We start from the raw sequence: 17,157 nt of genomic DNA on the forward strand, positions 1-17,157 counted from the left end.
GTCCAAGGACCTGCATGTCTTTGGTGGAGTGGGAAGGAGAGTTAAAGTGTTGAGCCACGGGGTGGTTGGGTTGGTTGGTCCGGGCGTCCCAGAGGTGTTCCCTGAAGCGTTCCGCAAGTAGGCGGCCTGTCTCCCCAATATAGAGGAGGCCACATCGGGTGCAGCGGATGCAATAGATGATGTGTGTGGAGGTGCAGGTGAATTTGTGGTGGATATGGAAGGATCCCTTGGGGCCTTGGAGAGAGATAAGGGAGGAGGTGTGGGCGCAAGTTTTACATTTCCTGCGGTTGCAGGGGAAGGTGCCGGGAGTGGAGGTTGGGTTGGTGGGGGGTGTGGACCTGACGAGGGAGTCACGAAGGGAGTGGTCTTTGCGGAACGTTGATAGGGGAGGGGAGGGAAATATATCCCTGGTGGTGGGGTCCGTTTGGAGGTGGCGGAAATGACGGCGGATGATACGCTGTATACGGAGGTTGGTGGGGTGGTAGGTGAGAACCAGTGGGGTTCTCTCCTGGTGGTGGTTGGAGGGGCGGAGCTCAAGGGTGGAGGAGCGGGAAGTGGAGGAGATGTGGAGGAGGGCATCGTCGATCACGTTTGGGGGGAATCTGCGGTCTTTGAAGAAGGAGGCCATCTGGGCTGTATGGATTGGAACTGGTCCTCCTGGGAGCAAATGCGGCGGAGACGAAGGAATTGGGAATATGGGATGGTGTTTTTACAGGGGGCAGGGTGGGAGGAGGTGTAGTCCAGATAGCTGTGGGAGTCAGTCGGTTTATAGTAGATGTCTGTGTTGATTCGGTCGCCTGAGATAGAAATGGAAAGGTCTAGGAAGGGGAGGGAGGAGTCTGAGACAGTCCGGGTGAATTTGAGGTCGGGATGGAAGGTGTTGGTAAAGTTGATGAACTGTTCAACCTCCTCGTGGGAGCACGAGGCAGCGCCAATACAGTCATCGATGTATCGGAGGAAAAGGTGGGGGGTGGTGCCAGTGTAGTTGCGGAAGATGGACTGTTCCACATATCCTATGAAGAGACAGGCATTGCTGGGGCCCATGAGGGTGCCCATGGCAACTCCTTTAGTTTGGAAGAAGTGGGAGGATTGGAAAGAGAAGTTGTTTAGGGTGAGGACCAGTTCAGTCAGTCGAAGGAGGGTGTCAGTGGAAGGGTACTGGTTGGTGCAGCGGGAAAGGAAGAATGGTTGACCATATATTACTCAGTGCAATACACAATGGCAAAATGGCGACGACGCTGGAGTAGATTTCTATTTCATGTTTAATTTAAGAATTTAAGAACTGAAGAACATTGTTCCATGTTTTTGAAATTCCTAAAGTTGGTTTTGAGGAAACTTGGGCAATTTGAAAGATTGCTCTGTCTGTACATTGTACTCAGGTACACAATGAGTCAGCGTGCAAAGCATTTAAAAGAAAAGAATACATATGGACACAATGAAAGAATTCAAACCTAACAAATTAAGCTGATGTAACTATGACAAAAGTTATACATTTGATCAAAAGTGAGTAAAGTTGGAAATGAGGATAAAGCAAATGATGGGGGTCAAATGTCTTTGAGGTGTTCTCCAACCTATGTTACCTGCAGAACCCAGTACTCTGGAATATATCCCATTCTGGTTGTGGAGACTTTTGAGAAGATTTGTAGCTCAGGTTGTGGACCAGGTTGTTGGTTTGCTCACTGAGCTGGTGGGTTTGTTTTGAGATGTTTCAGCACTATGCTAGGTAACACCATTAATGAGCCTCTGGTGAAGCATTGGTGCTCTGTCCCACTTGCTATTTAAGTATCTTGGTTTGTTGTGTTGAATGATATCATTTCCTGTCCTGATTCTGAGAATTCTGGTAATTCTATTCTGCACTCTTTCCAATGTGTTCACTCCTTCTTTTCACTCCTTCCCTCCTTCCTTGTTTATTTTATTTTTTTATTCACTTGTAGGATGTGAATGTCACTGGCTGGGCCAAAATGTCTTGTCCATTTCTAGCTGGCCTTGAGAAGGTGGTGGTGAGCTGCCTCTTAGTGTATTATCTATATTCCTATATTTCATCCTCCCAGTTGTTCCTATAAATGTACACAATACTCCAGTTGATTCCAATAAGTGTCTTATACAAATTCAGCACTATCTCCTTGGTCTTGTACTATACACCCGCATTGATAAAGCCCAAGATACTGTTTGCTTTATTTACTGCTGTCGCCATCTTCCATGACCTGTTCACATTTGTACATAGGTCCCTCTGTTCCTGTAACCTTTTTAGAATTGTATTCATTTTATTTATATTCTCTTTTAATGATTTTCTATCAAAGTGCATCACCTCATACTTCTCTACACCTATCCATCCACTTCACCAACTTGTCTATGTCCTTTTGAAACACTAGTTAGAATAATCAGAAATATGCAGAAAGAAGAAAAGAAATAAGTGGGTCCTTACATCATTCCTGGTCAAATTATAATATTTTGTTCAACATATTCTGCCGTTAAACATGTTTTTACGTGTAATTTTGGCAGTATCAGTTATGTGTGCTTGATTGTGACTCTAGTAAATTCAATATGCGATCCAACCAAGGTCTTGGGGAGTGTTGCTGAACAAAGAGACCTTGAATGCAGGTTCATAGCTCCTTGAAAAGTGGAGTTGCAGGTAGATAGGATAGTGAAGAAGGTATTTGGTATGCTTTCCTTTATTGGTTGGGAGGTCATGTTGCGGCTGTACAGGACATTGGTTTGGCTGTTTTTGGAATATTGTGTACAATTCTGATCTCCCTGTTACAGGAAGGATGTTGTGAAACTTGAAAGGGTTCAGAAAAGGCTTACAAGGATGTTGTCAGGATTGGAGGGTTTGCGTTTTAGGGAGATGTTGAATAGGCTAAGAGGTGACCCTATAGAGGCTTAGATTAGATTAGATTACATACAGTGTGGAAACAGGCCCTTCGGCCCAACAAGTCCACAACAACTACCAAAGCGCACCCACCCAGACCCATTCCCCCACACCTAACACTACGGGCAATTTAGCATGGTCAATTCACCTAACCTGCACGTTTTTGGACTGTGGGAGGAAACCGGAGCACCCGGAGGAAACCCACGCAGACACGGGGAGATTGTGCAAACTCCACACAGTCAGCCACCTGAGTCGGGAATTGAACCCAGGCCTCTGGCACTGTAAGGCAGCAGTGCTAACCATTGTGCCACCATGCCACCCAAAATGATGAGATAGAGTAAATAGACAAGATCTTTTCCCTAGGGTGGAGGAGTCCAGAACTAGAGGACATAGATTTAGGGAGAGAGGGGAAAGATTTAAAAGGGACCTAAGGGGCAACTTTGTCACACAGAGGGTGGTGCGTATATGGAATGAGCTGCCAGAGGAAGTAGTGGAGGCTAGTACAATTACAGTATTTACAGTATCTGGATGGATACATGAATAGGGAGGCTTTGGAGGGATACCAGCCAAGTGCTGGAAAATGGGACTAGATTAGGTTAGCAAAGGTGAAAAAAACAATATTTGGAGTTATGTACAGGCTTCCAACAGTGGTCAGGAGCTAGGGCGCAAGATACACCAGGAGATAGAAGAAACGTGTAGGAAAGGCAAAGTGATCATGAGGGATTTCAATATGCAGGTAGACTGGGAAAATCAGCTTGGTATTGGAATGCGGAAAAGGAATTTGTGGAATGTTCCACAAGATGGCTTTTTGGAGTAGTTTCTGGTGGAGCCCACTAGGGAACAGGCAATACTGGATTTTGTGTTGTGCAATGAGGCAGACTTGATAAGGTTCCTTATGGTGAAGGAGCCCTTATGAGGCAGTGATCACAATATGACTGAATTTACTCTGCAATTTGAGAGGGAGAAGATAGAATCAAAGGGAATGGTATTACAGCTGAATAAAGGCAACTACAGAGGCACTAGGGAGGAGCTGGGTAGAATTCACTTGGAGAGGAGTCTAACATAAAAACAGTGGAATAGCAATGGTAGGAGTTTCTGGGAGTAATTCAGGAAACACAGCAGAGATTCAACTTGAGGAAAAAGAAGCATGGTATGGGGAGGATGAGGCAACATGGCTGACTAGGATAGCATGAAAGCAAAAGAGAAAGCATATAATGTGGCGAAGGGGAGTGGGAAACCAGAGGATCGAGAAGCTAACAAGACCAACTGAGGACAACAAAAAAAAGTAAGGAGGAAGAGGATTAAATGTGAGGGTAAGTAATGTACAGGAAGACTGTAAGAGTTTCTTTAGATATAGGAATGGCAAAAGAGAGGCAAAGGTGGACACTAGGCTGATGGAAAATAATGCTGGAGAGATAGTAGGGGGGAACAAGGAAATGGCTGAGGAACTGAATAATTACTTTGTGTCAGTCTTCATGGTGAAAGACAGGGATAATATCCCAAAAACTCAAGAGAGTGAGGGGGCAGAGCCACCAAGCTGATTTTTCCAGTCCACCTGCATATTGAAATCCCCCATGATTGCTGTAGCTTTGTGTTTCCTACACATCGCCAAGGAGAAGGTGCTAGAAAAACTGATGGCCTGAAGGTGGATAAATCATCTGGATCAGATGGACTACAACCCAGAGTTCTAAGAGAGATAGGTGAAGAGATAGCAGAGGCATTAGTGATCTTCACAAACCTTCACAAACCTTGCAAAGATCTTCAGAATGTTCAACGGCCTGTCATAGTTGAAAATGGATATCCCACCTTGCATCTGATTGCAATAAATACCAAATGCAATTTTCATAAAATAGCAGCAGCTGCTTGCATTTAAAAAGCAGCTTTAACATAATAAAATGACCTATAGCAGTTTACAGGCACTGAAGCAGAAAGCAAAAATTACACTGAACCACAGAAAGAATATCAGGACAGGCGACCAAAAGTATGGTCATAGAGTGAGGTACAACTTCACAACAGAGTGAACAGAATGGGTAGCACAGTGGCTCAGTGGTTAGTATTGCTACCTCACAGCACCAGGATCCTGGGTTCAATTGTGGGCGGCACGGTGGCACAGTGGTTAGCACTGCTGCCTCACAGCGTCTGAGACCTGGGTTCAATTCCCGCCTCAGGCGACTGACTGGGTGGAGTTTGCATGTTCTCCCCGTGTCTGTGTGGGTTTCCTCTGGGTGCTCTGGTTTCCTCCCACAGTCCAAAGGTGTGTGGGTCAGGTGAATTGGCCACGCTAAATTGTTCAGGGATGTGTGGGGTTGGTGCATTAGTCAGGGGAAATGTGGGGTAATGGGTCTGGGTGGGTGATCTTCAGAGGGGTGATGTGAACTTGTTGGGCAGAAGGGCCTGTTTCCTTGCTGCAGGAATTCTAACTTGATGAAGGAGAGAGCGATAGCAAAGTTTATGGGTAGAATTCCAATCCCCCAGAAAAATCACAAAGCATCCTAAAATACATTTTACAAAGCAAGAAGACTGTTATAAACCTCTGATTTGTCTCACGTGGTGTTTATTAAAGGCAATTGGATTGTGTGACCTCAAACAGAAGTGAATAGAAATTAATCTTAATCATTGAAGAATATGGTGCAGATTCGGTCCTCTCACTTTAAATCAATGCAACCTTTAATGTACCTCATTCAATGCCAATGAACAGAAAAGGATGATGTTTGACAACCATTTCACAACATTGATCCTGCAAGGATTTCATGTAGTTTAATTAACTGAAGGTTCGTGAATTTACCCTGCACAATATAGATATCAATCAATAAAACTAGTCATACCTTACTGTCCTGCACAACTTTGTTGAAGTCTACTTGTGGAAGGATGGGAATGTGAAGTTCTGTTTCATAGGCTCCTTCTCCATTATTGACTGCAGTGATAGTCACAGTGAGTGGATTTGAGTCTCCAGCAATCAAGTGGGTCTTATCTCTGAAATCATTGGGAAAAGAAACTGTGTTATGGGTGACACTGGTTCCCTCATCCACGAGAAACATAAAAATCTCAAGTTCAATCCTGTTCACTCATGCCTCCTTCCTAACAGGAGGCAACAGATAGCAGATCAGAAACAGAAATGCTTGCTGGGCTTTGCAGCTCCTCCAATCAAGTGTTGCTATGACCAATGACAGTGCCATCAATGCCACCCTGGCTGAGATCAGGTCACATGGCACAGAGAAGAATTATGTCAGCTGCAATGACCTTTCTGTATGTAATGCAGAACCACACCACATGTAGATCCAGACTATCTGAGCCATCTTAACTATTTGCACTGGAGTGGACCATTTCTGACAGGCCGAAAGGGTAAGATAGATCAAATCATTTAGGCTCCTTGGTGTGCTAATCCAGGGCTCTGGGAGAGACCAATGAGCAGGCCATTTAACTCTATACCCACTGCAGGATGTAACATGACTCTGAGATGCACACAAGTCAGAGAAAATTAAAATGAAAGAGCTAAGTCATAGATTCCTTCCAGTGCAGATTCTGACCATTCAGCCCATCAAGTCTGCATAGACCCTCCAAAGAGCATCACTACCCAGACCCATCCCCCAACCCTGTTACTCTGACTTTATGCTGGCTAACCCACCTAACCTGCAAATCCCTGGACACTATGGGCAATTTAGCATGGCCAATCCACCCAAACTGCACATCTTTGGACTGTGGGAGGAAATTGGATCCCCCAAAGGAAACCCACACATACACGGGGAGAATGTGCAAACTCCAAACAGACAGTGGTCTGATGGTGGAATCAAACCTGGGTCCCTGGTGGTGAGGCAACATCGCTAACTACTGCGCCACCCTAAGGTAGCCATAGTCTTACCAGACCAGGAGGCTGTTCTGTCATTGGACAGAGATAGAATCAATGAAGAATCATAGAATTCCTACAGTGTGGAAGCAGGTCATTTGCCCCATCAGGTCCACATTGACCTTCCAACAAATTGCAACAAAGTCAGCCAGGTGGACCTACAGAATGTGAGTTCTCTGATTGGGGCTGTTAATCTGGTTCAATCAGGGAGCCCTGGCTGACAGATAAAAACAGAAGTTTTAGACATCCTGTTCACTCTGAGGGAACTGGATCAGTGTCAAGGTCTCTCACACGTAAATGAAAGGTGATTTGGTGACAGGATACGGGCCTCTGTGGAGTTATTTCAGGTTCAGCACTGTCATAAAGGAGTAAGGGGAGGTAGGGAAGCAGAAAGAGTGTTGGGGAGGAATGTACAGAGCATAAGACCTACTCAACTGAAGGGACAAGCCACTGGACATGGCACAATGAAAATGCTCACAATATGTTTCATATTTGTTTACTTTAAAAGCACGGCCTGTTTATACGTAAGCACATTGCATTTCTTCAGAAACACATTCAAGTCCCTTTCAAAACAATGATTATAGAAGACCACAAAGAAATTTTGCTCATTCTATAATTAAAATCTTCCCACATGATCCTTATTATACACTGTAAGCCTCAACTCCATTCATAAAAGTTTGATCAAAGATTCCTTTACAAGACAGACGTTTCTGGTCAGTAATTATTTATTTCTTTAGGGAAGGAGATTATTTATGAATATTCTCAGTAAGGATGGGCGGCACGGTGGCACAGTGGTTAGCACTGCCTGCCTCACAGCGCCAGAGACCCGGGTTCATTTCCCACCTCAGGCGACTGACTGTGTGGAGTTTGCACGTTCTCCCCGTGTCTGCGTGGGTTTCCTCTGGGTGCTCCGGTTTCCTCCCACAGTCCAAAGATGTGCGGGTTAGGTGAATTGGCCATGCTAAATTGCCTGTAGTGTTAGGCAAGGGGTAAATGTAGGGGTATGGGTGGGTTGCGCTTCGGCGGGTCGGTGTGGACTTGTTGGGCCGAAGGGCCTGTTTCCACACTAAGTCATCTAATCTAATCAAACCGAAACATGAAACATACTTACACTGTTGCATTTAATTTGAGATCTGGGATGCATATTCCATCATCTCCACAGTCCAGAAGAATGCGAGTCTATAACAGTGAGAGGGAACTATTATGGTCAATTTTCATTTCCTTTCCTGATTTTTGACTTTTATGATTAGAATTGTGAGGCAAAGTGGCAAAAAAAAAAAGTACAGTGGATGGAGACAAGGTTTAATCATCCGTGCAAAGAACAATAAATATAAAAAATGATAAGCTCATTATGAGATTGATTGATGCATGTATAGCAAAGCAGATTTAACCAGTGGCAAAATAGCTATGATAACTACTACAAAGATACAGTTATAAGTTGTTCAAGACTGGGAAACAAATATCTTAGTGTATAACACTTCCAAGAGACAACCAGAATAGCAAAAGAGAAGCTGTAAAAGGATTACATAAGGACAGTCATAAGAAATGACTTTGCACCAGAAAGCCAAGTAGTAAATTTACTGAAGGTTAGTGAAACCAAGGGTCAGAAACTGTTGGTGAGAATCATTTACAGTGCTTCTTAAAAGTAGTTGTACAATTAAATAAAGCATGAAGCAAGAAATGCTTGGAGAATAGAATAAAGGAGTTCTGATATTCATGGGGGTCCTTAAATCTACATTTAGACTGGACTATCCAAATGGGCAAAAGGATTCTGGAAGATTAATTTATTGAATGCTGTGATAGTTGGATTTTTGACCTGACAGACAATCAAGAGATCCAGGAAGAGGGCCAGCAAATATTGTAATAAATGATGGAGCAGGGGACTCAATCCCCAAAAGCTTACATTTTCCTAAAAGGGTCCTCTCAGATTGCAGTCTTGGCTTTCTCATCTTGAATCAGCAACTGGCCCTCAGGGCATCAGCTGACTCGAACGTGATGGTGGGGTGGGAAAAACATGGATATTCTTGGACCTAGTTTCTTAGTGAGCAATGTATTTATTCATTGAGTGATAAGATGCATTGTTGTAAGTTGCTGGTAAGAGACCAAATGTATTCTTCTGTTAGAATGAACCAGGTTTTCAATAAGTCAAAACTGAGACACACTGAAAAGCCTTGGTAAGGAAGGTGGTTCAATAATGCATGAGATGGTGGGTAACCAATGGCAGGAGTTTGTAGGAGGGGCAGCTGAAGGTGGGAGATGAGTGATAGGATCTCCTGAAATAGGTCCAGCCAGAATTGGCAATGCCATTCCTTGGACCATTTTCAAAGTCATCATCAAAACTTGAGCCACCGTTGGCAAAAAAAAACATAGTGAAAATTCCCTGGGAGATGTCAAGAGGCAGGAACAGAAGTCTGCACATAGTGGTGCTTGTGGTACAGTGGTAGTGTTCCCTACCTTTGAGTTAGGAGGCCTGCATTCAAGTCCCACCTGCGCCTGAGGTGCGTAATAATATCTCTGAACAGGTTGATTAGAAAATATCTGCTGCGTGCAGTCCATAGGGCTAAGAAAATGTTGTAGAGGAGGAAGGAAAATTTCACAGATTCCTCAGGCTCAGTTCATAGTTAATGAATGGTGAAATGTGGGCTTTTTGAACAAGGAGATCGCTTCGATGTTTACTGAAAAATCAGGATGTCTGGTCACCCTACCCTCCAGTAAGTTCTGCAACAATTACGTTCTGCCACTTTACCTTTTTAGTTACCCAGGTTTGACTGCGGGGACTCAGCACTGGCTTCAGTTTGCCAGAATCCAGCTGTTGCTCCTCAGACAGACTGCAGTTCACAGTCACAACAATTGGACTCAGCTTGTCTTTAAACTCCGTTTCTTGCTGTGAAAGACAATGATAATAAATTCACTTATCTGGCCCAGGAATTCATGGTGTTATGACAGCCCAGTCCCAACCTCCCTCTGAGCGTCCCCTTCGAAGTCCCAGTCTCCAGCAGATAATCAGATTAATGGTGCCTTGGAGATTCATGAGGGAACAAAATGATCATTCTTGAACTGACGGATTCACAGTAACATCTTGAGGGGCAGTTGAGCAGGTTTTAGCATTGTAACATAACCTGCACATTTCATCACATGAACTCAAACTCCATCTTCCAGTCAAACTACCTTTGATCATCTCCAACAGTACGTTTCAGCACGCATAAACTGAAAAGGTCAGAGATGGTCGGCATGGACAAGCTGGGTTGTATTAGTTCTATGGTTCTATGTCTTTGGTAGTCCAGGAAACTGATCTCTAATTCCTAGAGGTTTTTGGACAAATCAACCCTCCAATTTACAGCACCGTGCTATTTGTGACACAGGACAATTCCCCCAAACTGCAAGATCCCGACTCGAGGGTGGGCAAATTATTGGAGAGGATTCTGAAAGATAGGATTTACAATTATTAGGAAAATCATAGTTTGATTAGAGATAATTAGCATGGCTTTGTGAGGGTAAGTCATGCCTCACAAGTCTTATCGAGTTATTTGAGGATGTGACAAAACACATTAATGAAGATAGAGCAGTGGATGTGGTGTAAATGGATTTTAGCAAGGCACTTGATAAGGTTCCCCATGGTAGACTCATTCAGAAAGTAATGAGGCATGGGATACAGGGAAATTTGACTGTCTGGATACAGAATTAGCTGGCCCATAGAAGACAGAGGGTGGCCGTTGATGGAAAATATTCAGCCTGGAGCTTGGTGACCAGTGGTGTTTCACTGGGATCTGTTCTGGGACCTCTGCTCTTCATGAATTTTAAAAATAACTTGGATGAGGAAGTGGAAAGGTGAGTTAGTAAGTTTGTAGATGATAGGAAGGTTGGTGGAGTGATGAATAGTGTGGAGAGCTGTTGTAGATTGCAATGGGACATTGACATGATACAGAATTGGGCCGAGCAGTGGCAGATTGAGTTCAACATGGAAAAGTGTAAACTGATTTATTTTGGAAGGTCAAGTTTGAAGGCAGATTACAGGATTAAAGGCAGGATTCTTGGTAGTGTGGAGGAACAGAAGGATTTTGGGGTATACATCCATAGATCCCCCAAATTTGTCACCCGGGTTGATAGGGTTGTTAAGAAAGCATATGGTGTGTTGGCTTTCATTAGCAGGGGGATCAAGTTTAAGAGACATGATGTTATGCTGCAGCTCTATAAAGCCCTGGTTAGACCAAACTTGGAATACTGTGTTCAGATCTGGTTGTCCAATTATAGGTAGGTCGTGCAAGCTTTAGTGAGGGTACAGAGGAGACTTACCAGGATGCTGCATGGACTGGAGGACATGTCTTATGAAGCAAGGTTGAGGGAGCTCGGGATTTTCTGATTGCAGCAAAGAAGGATGAGAAGTGACTTGATACAGGTGTACAATATGTTGAGAGGCAGAGATAGAGTGGATAGCCAGAGACTTTTTCCCAGGGTGGAAATGTCTATCACAAGGAGGCAAATTTTAAAGGTGATTTGGGGGAAGGTTATGGGGAGATGTCAGAGGTCGGTTCTTTACACAGAGAGTGCTGGGTGCGTGAAATGCACTGCCATCAGTGATAGTAGACTCAGATACATTAGGGACATTTAAGTGACTCTTGGATAGGATTATGGAAGATAGTAAAATGTAGGTTATGTAGGTTAATTTGATCTCAGAGTAGGTTCAAAGGTCGGCACAACATTGAGGACTGAAGGGCCAGTAATATTCTGTACTGCTCTATGTTTTTGTTCTATGTTCCTTGTGTGGTGGATGCAAGGAGATGTATCCATAAGACAATAAGACACAGGAGTGGAAATAAGGCCATTTGGCCCATCAAGTCTACTCTGCCATTTAATCATGGCTGACGGGCATTTCAACTCCACTTATCTGCACTCTACCTGTAGCCCTTAATTCCTTGCGAGATCAAGAATTTATCAATCTCTGCCTTGAAGTCATTTAACCTCCCAACCTCCACTACGCTCAGTGGCAATGAATTCCACAGGCCCACCATTCTCTGACTGAAGAACTGTCTCCTCATTTCCATTCTAAATTGACCCCCACTAATTGTAAGGCTGTGTCATAGGTTATAGTCTCCCTGCCTAACAGAAACAACTTCCCAGCATCCACCCTTTCTAAGCCATGCATTATCTTGTAAGTTTCTATTACATCTCCCCTCAACCATCTAAACTCTAATGAATACAATCCCAGGATCCTCAGCTGTTCATTGTATGGTAGGCCTACTATTCCAGGGATCATCCGTGTGAATCCCCGCTGGACACACTCCAGTGTCAGTATGTCCTTCCTGAGGTGTGGGGCCCAAAATTGGACACAGTATTCTAAATGGGGCCCATTTACAGCACTATAAAGTCTCAGTAGCACATCATTGCTTTCATAGTCCAACCTTCTTGAGATAAATGACAACATTACATTCGCTTTCTTAATCATGGGCTCAACGTGCAATTAACCTTTAGAGAATCCTGGACCAGCACTCCCAGATCCATTTGTACTTTGGCCTTATGAATTTTTTCACCATTTAGAAAATAGTCCTTGCCTGTATTGTTTTTTCCAAAGTGCAAGACATCGCATTTGCTCATGTTGAATTTCATCAGCCATATCCTGGACCACTCTCCTAAAATGTCTAAATCTTTCTGCAGCCTTCCCACCCCTTCAGTACTATCTGCCTGTCACCTAACTTCATCTCATCAGCAAACTTCACCAGAATGCCCCCAGTCCCTTTATACACATCATTTATATATAAAGTGAACAGCTGTAGCCCCAACACTGCACCCTGCGGGATGTCACTTATCACTAGCTGCCATTCCAAAAAAAGAACCTTTTATCCCAACTCTCTGCCTTCTGTCAGATAGCTAATCCTCAATCCATACCAGTAGCTCACCTCAAACACCATGGGCCCTCACCTTACTCAGCAGCATCCCATGAGCCACCTTATCAAAGGCCTTTTGGAAGTCTAAGTAGATAGCATTCACTGGGTTTCCCTGGTCTAACCTACTTGTTACACCTTCAGAGAATTCTAACAGGTTTGTCAAGCACAACCTCCCCTTACTAACTCCATGCTGACTTGTCCTAATCTGACCCTGCACTTCCATGTATTTAGAAATCTCATCCTTAACGATGGATTCTAGAATTTTACCAACAACCGCGGTTAGGCTAATCAGCCTATAAATTTCCATCTTTTGTCTTGATCCTTTCTTGAACAAGTGGATTACAACAGCGATCTTCCAATCATCTGGGACTTTCCCTGACTCCAGTGACTTTTGAAAGATCACAACCGACACTTCCACTATTTCCTCAACCACCTCCCTCAGAACTCTAGGATGTAATCCATCAGGTCCAGGCGATTTATGAATTTTTAGACGTTTTAGCTTTTCTAGCACATTCTCTTTTGTAATGGCTACCATACTCAACTCTGTCCCCTAACTCTCCTTAATTTTTGTGATATTACTCATGTCCCTTATCTCCCAGCACTAGCCTTCCTACATCTATTTGGAGTGGTCCAATGTCTACTTTTGCATCACGATTGTTTCTTATGTATTGAAAGAAACTTTTACTATCATTTCTAATATTACTGGCTAGCTTACCTTCATATTTGATCCTCTCCTTCCTTATTTCTCTCTTTGTCATCCTCTGTTTGTTTTTGTAGCCTTCCCAATCTTCTGATTTCCCAGTGCTCTTGGCCACATTATAGGCTCTCTTTTTCTGTTTGACACATTTCCTGACATCCTTGTCAGCCATAGCTGTCTAATCGCCCCCGGATAATTTTTCTTTTCTTTGGGATGAATCCCTGTCTGTGGCCTCAATTACACCCAGAATCTCCTGCTATTGTGGCTCTGCAGTCTTGCCCACTAGGTTTTGCTTCCAGTCGATTTTCGTCAATTTCTCTCTCATGCCCCTGTAATTACCTTTATTTAACCATTACATCCGACTTTGCCTTCTCTCTTTCAAACTGCGGACTGAACTCTACCACATTATGATTGCCACCTCCTAAGTGTTCCCTTATTTTAAGATCTTTTATAAAGTCTGGCTCATTAGAGAGCACTAAGTCCAGAATAGCCTGCTCCCTTGTGGGCTCCATCATAAGCTGTTCCAAAAAGCCATCCTATTAGCATTCCATGAATTCTTTTTCTTTGGATTCACCGACAACATTATTCACCCAGTTCACCTGCATATTGAAGTCCCCATGATCACCGTGACCTTGTCTTTCTGACATGTCCTATCTATTTCCCAGTACATCTTGACCACTACTGGGAGGTCTGTACGTAACTCCCATTATGGTTTTCTTTGCATTCGTGGTTCCTCAACTCCACCCACACAGACTCCACATCATCTGACCTTATGTCATTCAATGCCATAGATTTAATTTCATTCTTAACCATCAAGGCAACCCACCCCCTCTGCCCACCTCCCTGTCTTTTCGATAAGTTGTAAATCCTTGGATGTTTAACTGCCAGTCCTGAACCCCCTGCAACCATGTCTCTGTGATGCCTACCACATCAAAATCACTCACGATGATTTGTGCCGTTAATTCATCCACTTTGTAACTAATACTACAAGCATTCAGGTAAAGTGACTTAATACTAATTTTCTTATCCTCATGATTTCTAACATCTGTCCTAATATGTCCGAAGTTATCCTTCCTTTTTGCTTCATTCCCATCTGCCTTGAACTTAAACCCTGCACACATGTTAACTTGCCGCTTATCTTTCTACCTGACTCCATCTCCCTGTCGCTTTCTCTTTCCCTTCCCCCCGACTCACAAGTTTAAAGTCCTAATGACTACCCTATTTATCCTTTTCTCTTGAACACTGGTTCCAGATGGTTCAGGTGGAGACCTTCCCACCAGTACAGATCCCCCCCCAGTTCCAAAACTGATGCCAATGTCCCATGAAATGGAATCCGTCTTTCCCACACCAATCTCTTAGCCATGTGTTTACATCCCTAATTTTCTTATCCCTATGCCAATTAGCACACAGCTTGGGCAGTAATCCAGAGATTATGACTCTTGAGGACCTGTTCTTCAATTTCCTTCCTAGTGCTTGATAATCCCCAAACAGGTCCTCCACCCTAGCCTTGCCTGTTGTTAGTCCCAACGTGGACCACAACAACTGGACCTTCCCCCTCCCGCTCAAGTCAAACCACATCCAGATTTTGTGGCAGTCAGTGTGCGATATTCTGAGTTACAAATATCTAGCAGCGCATCACATTGACAAACATGGGGAGATACATGTGTAAGGTAGGTGTGGGATTAGAGGGCCAGCTGGGTTAAGGGTGCCAGTTAAGTAGGCTATCAAGTAACTCAAAAGCCAGCTAGGCAGGGTGCCATGTAATTAGGATGCCAGTTGGGTCACACGCTTATGGAATACTGAGAAGCCTGGATAGAGTGGAGATGGAGAAGACTTTTCCAAAAGTAGGAGAGACTAGGACCCGAGAGGGCAAGGTCAGAGTGAAGGCCGAATGCTTTAGAACTGCAATGAGAAGGATGTGGAACTCATTGCCACAGGGGGCTGTGGAGGCCAAGTCACTGAGTGGATTTAAGACAGCGATAGATAGGTTCTTCATTGGTAAGGGGTCAAGGGAGAATGCAGAAGAATGGGATCAAGAAACATATCAGCCATAACCGATTGGCAGAGCACACCTAATCGGCTGAATGACCTAATATTGCTCCTATATCTTGATATCTTATGGTCTAGGGTTGGATGCTTGGAAAATAAGTTGCCAGGTAAATGATAGAGCAGTTGAGGTGAGGGGAGGTTGAGTCTGTCAGGGTTGCTGTGTTGTCAGGGTTGGCAGGAGTGTTGGGGTGAGCAGAGGATGATGGTGAGGTCTGTGGTGGGGGAAGTGGGGTTTGTTGGGGCTTGTGGACAATGGAGGGGTTTGGGGTCAATAGGAAGTTTGTCAGAACCAGTAGGTTGTGGATGTCAGGACCGGTGTTGGTGGGGGGAGGTGAATGTATGTGTGTGTGGAGGTGGTGAGGTGGACTCATGTTGAGTTCAAGGAGTCTTGGTTGAGGGTCAGAATTGAAAATGTGTTGCTGGAAAAGTGCAGCAGGTCAGGCAGCATCCAAGGAGCAGGAGAATTGAAGTTTCGGGCATGAGCCCTTCTTCAGGAAGGGTCAGACTTGTCAAGGATACTGAGCGTGCAAGGGTTTGAAGAAAGTAAGGTTCCGGGACAAAGGCGCAGGGGACATGTGCTAAATTATTGGGACATGCTAATAATTATCCAAGAGTTAGACTAAATTTGTAAATGTAGGAGCAATTTACTGCAGCTGCTGGAATCTGTGCTATAAACATTAAATGCTGGAGATACAGTGGGTCAGGCAGCATCCATCGAGACAGAGAAAGTTAATATTTTGAGTCGAGATGACTCTTCACCAGAGTTAGAGAGAAGTGTGGAGGGGACAGAATTTATGCAATAGTTTGGGGATGGGGGTATTGGGTATAGAGTGCTGGTGCAGGCAAGATGTTGATATTTTAGATTAAGTGATTGGAATGTGAGAATGGCAGACTCAAAAGGACTGACACTGGGCTGGGGGGAGGGGAGAGAGGCCATGATAACAAGCTAACAGAAAGGGAAAAAAATGGTTCACAATTTAAAGGTGTTGAACTCAATATTAAGTCCAGAAGGCTGTAAAATGTCTAGTTTGAAGATGAGATGTTATTCCTCTAGTTTGCGCTGTGATTCGCTGGAACACTGTAGCATGCCGAAGAGAGACAGGTGGGTGGGCGTGCGATCAGGACGCTGCGTTAAAACGACCGGCTACAGGAAGGTCAGAATCATGCTTGTATATAGACTGGAGGTGTTCTGCAAAGCAGTTACTCAGTCTGCGTTTGGTTTCTCCAATGTAGAGTAGGCCACATTGGGTGCAGTGAATACAATACATAAGATCGGAAGAGGTACAGGTGAAATGCTGCTTCACCTGGAAAGGCTGTTTAGGCCCTTGGATAGTGAGCAGGGAGGAAGTGAAGAGGCAGATGTTGCACCTTCTGCAGTTACATGGGAAGGTGCCATGGAGAGGGGAGAGGTGTTGGTGGTTGTGAAATGGCCTCGGGTGCCCCAGAGGGAATAATCCCTGTGAAATGCAGAGGGGGGAATGAGGGGAAGATGTGTTTGGTGATGGTGTTCTGCTGGAGTTGTCTGAAATGGGGGAGAATGATCCTTTGGATGCAAAGGCTGGTGGGATGGAAAGTGAGGACAAGGAGGATGCAATCATGCTGTTGTGAGTGATGGGAGGGGGCAGGGGCAGAAGCACAGGTGATAAGTTGGATGCGGTTGAGGGCCCTGTCAACCACAGTGAGCGGGAAACCCTGGTCATGAAAGAAGCAAGCCATGTCAGCAGTGCTGATCTTGGAAGGTGGCATCATCCAAACAGATGTGACATAGGCGAAGGAACTGGGAGAATGGGGTGGACTCCTTGCAGGACGTGAGGTT

General features: G+C 44.4%; 1 protein-coding gene across 1 annotated transcript in view; it reads right to left on the minus strand.

Moving 5' to 3' along the window:
- Positions 1–17,157, minus strand: part of LOC132830713 (integrin alpha-8-like) — a 158,805-nt gene that overhangs the window by 42,407 nt on the left and 99,241 nt on the right. The window contains exons 18-20 of the mRNA XM_060848536.1: positions 9,460–9,597; positions 7,825–7,892; positions 5,695–5,842 (exon numbers count right to left, since the gene is read on the minus strand). Of these exons, the coding sequence (XP_060704519.1) occupies positions 5,695–5,842; positions 7,825–7,892; positions 9,460–9,597 (354 nt within the window). The remainder of the gene's footprint in view (positions 1–5,694; positions 5,843–7,824; positions 7,893–9,459; positions 9,598–17,157) is intronic.

The sequence above is a fragment of the Hemiscyllium ocellatum genome, chromosome 32 (assembly GCF_020745735.1).
Source record: "Hemiscyllium ocellatum isolate sHemOce1 chromosome 32, sHemOce1.pat.X.cur, whole genome shotgun sequence".
NCBI lineage: Eukaryota > Metazoa > Chordata > Chondrichthyes > Orectolobiformes > Hemiscylliidae > Hemiscyllium > Hemiscyllium ocellatum.